This window comes from Musca domestica, unplaced genomic scaffold (genome assembly GCF_030504385.1).
Source record: "Musca domestica strain aabys unplaced genomic scaffold, Musca_domestica.polishedcontigs.V.1.1 24, whole genome shotgun sequence".
NCBI classification, from domain to species: Eukaryota; Metazoa; Arthropoda; class Insecta; order Diptera; family Muscidae; genus Musca; species Musca domestica.
Genome location: NW_026712272.1, coordinates 8,361,069 through 8,369,882, shown reverse-complemented (window position 1 = coordinate 8,369,882; position 8,814 = coordinate 8,361,069). Strand labels below are relative to the sequence as shown.

The 8,814-nt window shown below is 36.5% G+C and overlaps 2 protein-coding genes across 2 annotated transcripts; one reads left to right on the top strand and one right to left on the bottom strand.

The window, feature by feature from the left end:
* Nucleotides 1-366: 366 nt before the first annotated feature.
* Nucleotides 367-2,186, bottom strand: LOC101889328 (otefin). Its single transcript, XM_005191446.4, has one exon. It carries the CDS (start codon nt 1,962-1,964, stop codon nt 609-611), a length of 1,356 nt encoding a protein of 451 aa, XP_005191503.1. The 5' UTR covers nt 1,965-2,186; the 3' UTR covers nt 367-608.
* Nucleotides 2,187-5,156: 2,970 nt separating this feature from the next.
* On the top strand, nt 5,157-7,028 carry LOC101889155 (large ribosomal subunit protein eL33). Its single transcript, XM_005191445.4, has 4 exons — nt 5,157-5,257; nt 5,633-5,856; nt 5,932-6,159; nt 6,825-7,028. The coding sequence occupies exons 2-4, from the start codon at nt 5,641-5,643 to the stop codon at nt 6,846-6,848; spliced, it is 468 nt and encodes a 155-aa protein (XP_005191502.1). The 5' UTR covers nt 5,157-5,257; nt 5,633-5,640; the 3' UTR covers nt 6,849-7,028.
* The last annotated feature ends 1,786 nt before the right edge of the window (nt 7,029-8,814 follow it).

Below are 8,814 nucleotides of genomic sequence, written 5' to 3'. Positions count from 1 at the left end.
TTCCAAGTGGAGATTTTGTGTTTACTTACAAAATATGAAGGCCATTCAAAAGACTTCTGTCCATAGAATACCTTCAAAAGGACTTTTGTCCATAGAATGTATTTTGAAAGGCTTCTGTCTATAGAATACCTTTGGAAGGTCCCTGTTTATAGATGTTCAAAATGCCTTTTTCCTTCAGAAGACCTTCCAGAAGTCTTCTATACATGGACGGCTTTTAGGTCTCCTGTCACATAGAAGACCATTAAAAGTTCCTATCGACATGCAGTTGTTTTGAAATGTCTTATTTAAAGAAGATCTCCTATTGAACTTTAAAAGTTCTGCCTATAGAAGACATCAACTCAAACGATCATCCAAAAAAAAAACTTCTTTCATTTTTATAAAGTGTTGAACTAAACAATATTTTTCTCTCTTTATTTATAAAAAAGCTGAAATTGAAATATCAAAAATACAAATTTTCATAAAAAATAAAAAAAAAACATTCTAACGACCATTTAGTTTTGTTCCAAAAACACGAAAACATTTTCCAATTCTTGGCAAGCTCCCAAACAGGGTGTACAGAAAAGAAAACACTGGATTCAATTACATAAACGAGATACATACACATACATCTAAACACTTTGTATAAAGAAAACATAAATAAATATGGCTATAATAAAGACAGAAATTATAATAAAAGTTTGCTTAAGATGATATTTTTCCTCCAGGGCCATTACGAATTGACGGAATGGTGATTCTTCTGGTTCGTTTTTCATATAGGAGCGGCGTGCTGAAATTGTGGCGCCACCACCAGATCCGCCGCCGCCACCACCTATGGTACGGCGACTATAGGCAGCGGCCGTTTCACGCTGACGCATTGCTGAAGATTTGGGTGGTGTAATTTTCGTGGGTCCAATAGAGTGACGTATCGGTGTGGCCTTAAGTGTTTCCAAGTTACGTGCAAACTGACTAAGAAATGGTGTTTGTATGTCATCCTTAGCAATGGGACTATCCTCAACTAGGACCACATCATCCTCATCGTCATCTTCCATGTCCTCTTCATCGTCGTCATCTTCGACATCATATGGCTCAGGTGTGGTAACATATTTTTGTGTACTTCCTGCCCTGGGTTGTTGATAAGAAGTTCTCAATGTTGGCGGTGGCTCGTAATTTTTACGCACACTTGTGCTGATATTGCTCAGTGTTGTTGAACTTGGCTTGCTGTTATAGTTATATGAACTATTCAAAGAACTGTAACGGGTGCTGGAGCTCAGTGTAGAGGCCAATGGTGGCATTGATGCAGAAGTGGTCACTTTTGATTCCGATAGGGGAACATAAGACTTGGAGCTGTAGGAAGGCACACTTGCCATAGGTTTTGTGATCTCCTCTTCAATTTCATCTTCCGTCGAGTCAACATCCTCAATGGTAGGTGCAGCATAAGTCTTATTAATACTCGACTCCTGAACATACGAGGTCGAGACAACACCAGTTTTACTCAACACCTGTGGCTTGGGTGAGGGCTCTTTGGCCGGTAATTTGGGGTACAAAGTTTGTTTTTCTGGCGTCTTAGCTTTTGGCGGCAACATTTGTGTAATCACCTCACCGCGATCAGGTGAAACATCTGAGTACTCTGGCTCACTTACTGTTGTTGTGGTGGTTACATGTCTCTCCGTAGCAGCAATGGTACGTCTTGAGGGCCTGTTGGCAGCCGTTGGTTTTCCACTGGTGGTGCTATTGTTGTTATTATTATTGATGACTGCTGCCGCTGTAATTTTAGCAGATGACGCCATTTCGGATGGCTTTGAGACATGCATTGTTTCGCGACGATTTGTCTTATTAGGAGTCGTAGCAGGTTTACCCGACATCACAGCCTCCAAGCGGCGTATGAGTATCTTACGGCTCGAGTCTGTTACCGGTACATTCGGCATTCCAAATTCAATGCATTTTTGACGCAATTCTTTGTTGCTCAGCGATTCCAAAGCGGCCATGATTCCAGGTTTTTTCTTTTTTTAATTTGTTGGTTGGACAACAAAGTGTTTAGACGAACAAACAAAAAACACACACAAATCGTGTAGACACTTAAACGTTATTCAATTCAACACAAAAGACAGGTTTCAAACTTGTTCTGTTGCGAAAATAATCCAGAATGAATGAATTTCAAAAAATTTGGCAAAAGAAAGCCAAACACAGGGTTGTATTTGCAATGACTAATGGCACAGAGCTTAGCGAAATGTGTATGAACGCCGTTGCCCATAACGGTTACCCAAACAGATATCAACAGGTTACCAATTTTGTTGTGATTTTAAATGTAGAGGAATGTGATGGAAATTTGTGGAAAAATCTGGTAAAAACTTGTTAAAGGAACAGGCAGAATGTAAAAAACACAAAAACAAGTAAAAAAGTATCAGTCGGTTTAAATATACACTCAGCTTTGAGTTATGATTATTCAAACTGTTGTGCAAATTTTTGGAAAATGTGGAAATATGCGTGAGATAACAGATATATTGGTACTAGAAAAATGTAAAGGAAATCCAACATTTATATCCAATTTTATACGAAATCATAAATTTCTATTAATTAAATATTCATATCAGATTTCTGGCTAAGGGAAATATTTAGATATACCAAGCTGTAAATAATTGCTGACATGTTTCGCAAGTTATGACAGATATAAGCATTGGAAATGGTGACCCTTTGTGGTTGAGGTACCAGAAGGGGTTGGCAGATATCTATCATCTTCACAACAGATTTTGCGTTAGCAAAAATGATTGGGTGTGCGAAATTTGAAGAGGGTTGGAAGCTTATTTCTCGTTTTATGAGCATTTTGTTTTTTAAATTTTTGAACCTTTGTGGGGAAACTACTAGGATTGCGCTGATATATTCCATTTCCACAGCAGATATTGTGTTATTAAAAATAATGGCAAGTGTAAAATTGGAACAGGATGCTTATTTCGGATTTTATGATCCTGTTTGTTATTCAAAATTTTGACACTTTGTGGGGGAGGTGCCAGAAGAAATGGTCCGCTCTCTACCATATTTAAAACAGTTCTTCTGTTAGTGGAAATAGAATGGAATCGGATGTTAATTTCGCGTCTTATGAGCTTTATGGGTATTCAAAATGTTTACCCTTTGTGGGGGAGGTACGAGAATGTGTGGACCGATATATTCCATCTTCGCACCAGACCTTGGGTTAATGAAAATATTATGATGTGTATAATTTGAAGACAATAGGACTCTTACATCACATTTTATGAAAGTTATAATTATTCACAATATTGAGCCTTTGAGGGGAAGGTATTTGATGGAGTGGACTGATAGTGTCCATTTTCTCAGCAAACCTAGAACTGATGCAAATATTAGGATTGGCAAAGTTGGAGAAGAAAGGGATTATCCTTTCTCTTTCTGTGCAGTAATTCATTTTCTTTGAAAATGTTGAGGTTTTGTGTGGGAGATACCAGAAGGAGCGGACAGATATTGCCCATCTCCGAACTCAATCTAAGTTTTGCAATAATATTACGATGTACCATGGTACAATGAATTCAAGGTAGGGCAGAACTACCATATGATTTCAATTTTTTTTATTTTTCTGGCTTAATATGTCAACTTCATTTACTCATGTGTGAGTCTTCTTTTCAATAATAAAAAAATTGTTCAGAAAATATTAAAATTCGGGTGTTTTCAAAATGCTTATTGCAACGTATGCATCGACAAAGTCTACAGTTTTTGTCGCGAAATAAACCATAAGAGATATATAGAACATGATTTTGAAAAGAAATGTTGACCTTTTATTCAGTTTTCGCGGTTTTAAATTATTTATTCAAAATCAATGCAACAAGTTGTTTGCTTTTTTATTGTTTTGATAGCAATTCTGACATTACAAGCCAAACAGGTAGACCTCTATACTTGCAATTTTTTCAAAGTTAGTCTACCTTGTATTTATTGTACCATGCGATGTACCAAGTTTGGATCAAATCGGATTCTCCCTTCGAGAGTTATCGTGAGACAGACAGACAGACGGACATCGCTAGATCAACTCCAAATGACCTGAAACGGATACGAGAATGTGTGGACCGATATATTCCATCTTCGCACCAGACCTTGGGTTAATGAAAATATTATGATGTGTATAATTTGAAGACAATAGGACTCTTACATCACATTTTATGAAAGTTATAATTATTCACAATATTGAGCCTTTGAGGGGAAGGTATTTGATGGAGTGGACTGATAGTGTCCATTTTCTCAGCAAACCTAGAACTGATGCAAATATTAGGATTGGCAAAGTTGGAGAAGAAAGGGATTATCCTTTCTCTTTCTGTGCAGTAATTCATTTTCTTTGAAAATGTTGAGGTTTTGTGTGGGAGATACCAGAAGGAGCGGACAGATATTGCCCATCTCCGAACTCAATCTAAGTTTTGCAATAATATTACGATGTACCATGGTACAATGAATTCAAGGTAGGGCAGAACTACCATATGATTTCAATTTTTTTTATTTTTCTGGCTTAATATGTCAACTTCATTTACTCATGTGTGAGTCTTCTTTTCAATAATAAAAAAATTGTTCAGAAAATATTCAAATGCGGGTGTTTTCAAAATGCTTATTGCAACGTATGCATCGACAAAGTCTACAGTTTTTGTCGCGAAATAAACCATAAGAGATATATAGAACATGATTTTGAAAAGAAATGTTGACCTTTTATTCAGTTTTCGCGGTTTTAAATTATTTATTCAAAATCAATGCAACAAGTTGTTTGCTTTTTTATTGTTTTGATAGCAATTCTGACATTACAAGCCAAACAGGTAGACCTCTATACTTGCAATTTTTTCAAAGTTAGTCTACCTTGTATTTATTGTACCATGCGATGTACCAAGTTTGGATCAAATCGGATTCTCCCTTCGAGAGTTATCGTGAGACAGACAGACAGACGGACATCGCTAGATCAACTCCAAATGACCTGAAACGGATTTGGTCCAAAGAGACCCAGAGTCTCAAACCGTTACTTCAAAAAGGCACGTTTTGGCCTTATCAAATAATATAGCCATATGGCTGAGGGAATAAAAATCAATTTCTAACAATTTTTCACACATACTCTTCAAATCAACTGCTGTGAACCCCGCTAATCTCAAACGCATGACATTCCCGTTGAAAACCAACAAAATACAACCTTTCACAAATGTTTTGATTTAAATCCACCACCAGATGTCGTTGTGCAAATGTCAAATCTATGAAATGACAGCTCTATCATGCCTTCTCTCTTTCGCCATTTGTCAAGTTTCCGGTACGTACGCGATTTTTGTGTTTTTCTAAAGAAAATATTAAAAAATATGTAAAAAATGCCTTAAACTATATAAAATTTATGATGAATACTAAACAAGATCAATGCTCTAATGTTATTAAATGAATATTGTGTGCTTTATTATGAATTTATGCAAGATGTTTCAAGATCAAAAAATAATTGTCCGAACAACAATATCGTTGAAGATGTATTGTTGGGAAGAAAGCAAGATGACTTGAGAGTGTGTGTACATTTCTTCGAGTTTAAGGCAATGTTTACATGGAAAAAAATGAGCTTTGGAATACAGATCCATATCTTCCTTCTTATGAATAGGAAATACGTGCTAACTTAAAGTTTGTTTTGTTTTTGGTGCCTTAGGTTAAACTATGGCTGATACACAAGCTGCCGCTGCTGCCCCCGCCAAGGCTACCAAGGCTCCTAAGGCTGCCAAAGCCCCCAAGGCTGCCAAGCCCGAAAAGGCTGCTGCCGTCAAGAAGGCTGCTCCCAAATACAAGCGTCATGGCCGTCTCTTTGCCAAGGCTGTCTTCACTGGCTACAAACGTGGTTTGAGAAATCAACACGAAAACCAAGCTATCTTGAAGGTAAGTTAAGAATTGAAATTCTGAATCTCCCGAAGAACGATTGTTAATGTTATTTGTTGTTGTTATTGTTTTTAGATTGAAGGTGCCCGCAGAAAGGAACATGGTCAATTCTACATTGGCAAGCGTTGTGTATATGTTTACAAAGCTGAGACCAAGAAGTGTGTTCCCCAACATCCTGAACGTAAGACCCGTGTCCGTGCCGTCTGGGGCAAAGTTACCCGCTTGCACGGTAATGGTGGCTGCGTCCGTGCTCGTTTCAACAGAAACTTGCCCGGTCATGCTATGGGTCACCGCATTCGCATTGTAAGTATTTTCGAACACATAAAAATTGGAATGTTTTTCTCTGATAAGAATTAGTGATGGAAATGTGGACGACCAGAGGATTGAACTATGGATTACATCACTGGAGGACTATGACATTATTTCTTAAAATCCTGTAACGGTTAGCAACAATTTTTGGAAGAACAGCTTCCCTCAACGGAAAGTTTTAAGATTATAGGTCAGGGTTATGTTGTTGTGCTAAAGTAGAACAGCTGATTGAAGATTTAACCATCATGTGCAGGCCAGTAGCAACACGAGTTAAAAACAAATTTTCAAAACAAATTAATTGTAAATTTGTAGAAGGGAAAGTTTTAAGGGAAATATTGAGGACATTCAGGAACTTCTTCACCACTTTCCTATTTCATTCAACTTCAAGAAAAATTGGAAATACTTCACCGCTGATAAGGGAATTGATTAGAATTAAAGTTCAATCTAACATCTACAAGGATTAGTGGAACTTTAAATCATTCATCCCGTTTTAATATGACACATCTACAAGGATTATTGGTCCTTTTATTCCATCATTTAGGCTTTTTCTCATTTGTTTTCTATAGAAGAATGACAGGACAAATTTCCATTTACTTATAGTCGTAACAATCCATATTCCGTACTAATCCAATCTATTTATTTTCTTTTTTTTCTTTCAGATGTTGTACCCCTCAAGGATTTAAATTGTTTACACTTACAATTTGACGCTTAAGTTTTAAATCCACAACAAGACCTATAATTTTATATTAAAAAAATAAAACAACAAAACTTAAAACCTGAACCACAATGTATAGTGTTATTATTAAACAAATGAAAAAAAAAGAAACTTTGTTATATTAAAGTTTTATGTACAAGAAATTAAAGCCAAATATTTTAATTCTACAACGGCTGAATGATATTAATTATGAACGAATATGGGGAAAATACCAGGTGGGATTATAAAAAGGTTTCGGAATTACACAAATTAAATCGACGAGAGGCAACACTAAGTTATCTAATTTTTAACGAATCAATTTTGATCGAAAGAAGTTTGAATATTCGTTATTTACTTAACGTCCGCTCGTTTTTGAAATTAATCTATGAAATTTGTCATGTATGTGTGTAGCACTCCTAAGATATTTTGGATTTAAAATGGGGTATTAATATATTTTCAGTTTTAAAGGATTTAACCTCAATCTTCATAACAAGAATATCTTAGTCCGACAAAAACGTTTGTTATATGTCCATTATTTAGCTAAGTTCCTATATGACTGTATCTTCGCTAAGTTATCTGTATTAATAGTGAATAGTATTCTCAGCAACCACACTTTGAGTAAAAGTAAATATTTCAAAATGAATGTAACTTCTTATGGAGACTTTGAAATTTGCAATGTGGTTTGCTTCTGTTGCACGTGTACTTTTTGAATGCACCTAATATAGCAACATAAAAAGCCGTGAAATCTCCTCAGTTGAGGACTTCATGAGTAAGCGCCAAGGAAAAAACTTATATGACTTGTCAAAATTCATAAGAGAAAGCAAATTAGATATTTACTTGAAAGGCACATAGACAAAGTCTAAGACGGAATCCCAAATACAGACTTCGAGCGATTTTGAGATATTTTGAAGGTCCTGTCATGGTCTTCCAGCATATAATTTTTTGAGATTTTTAAGGTAGAACTTATCCACGCAAACAGAATATAAACGCAAATTGTGGAATGGAACCAATCCCGGGTATCCTAAATTGTTGGTAATTTGAAGAACCCAGACACATGTTTTAACTGAATGGAAATTTTACACCTCAGCCTCATGACCGGTAATTGAATTCCGCCAATATGTACGTAATCTGAATAACAATTGTAAAACTCTCTACTTTTGTTGTAGCAGATCATACTGCTGTGTTCGTTTTGGTGTATCCCTAATCAGGCACTAACTCCAAGTTTAAAATGTATGCAAACTTCATGGGCGGAGTTCATAGCGATACTGGAGTTAGGTGAGTACGTTAGGCTGGGGAACTAGGCATATTGATCTAGATGCTCTCGCTGTGAAAACAAGTTTTTTTCTTACCTGAAGGCTGTTTGGCCACCAGTGGGTGATTGAGGAGCCTGAGTTCGGAACAGAAGATCTTCGCCTCACCTTGTAGGTGATCAACTGGCGGCATGAGGAGACATCCTGTTGCGGCATTATGGCGGAATTCAACTTTTTTCATTGCGTAAAAATGTTGTTAATGGACCACACCGGACCACAGGCCGATCTATCGCATTATAATAGGATAAAAAGGTTTTCTTATCTGCTTCCTTTGTGCGACCGGCAATATATTTAGGGACTTTGTTCCAACCTCTAATATTATCGCAGGAAACTGTGGTATGCACGAACGTCTTAAAAGGTCTATCGAATGTGACCACTAACACATTGGAGTAATTTGTGGTCGGTGATTTCTTCTGGGACATCCTCTACAGAAGTTCAACATTAGAGAAAACTGCAAATTATGTGAAGCAAGTGTCCAATTATGTTTCAACTACCACTGTTTTAATAGTTATGTAGTATGGCCGTTAGGGATATAGGGGATATTCATTTTTCTTGCACCTCCCTAAAAATGTTCAAATTCATATATTCTATGGTCCTACCGTTTGTCACAAATTTAAAAATAATTCACTTTTTTGGCAGTATTTT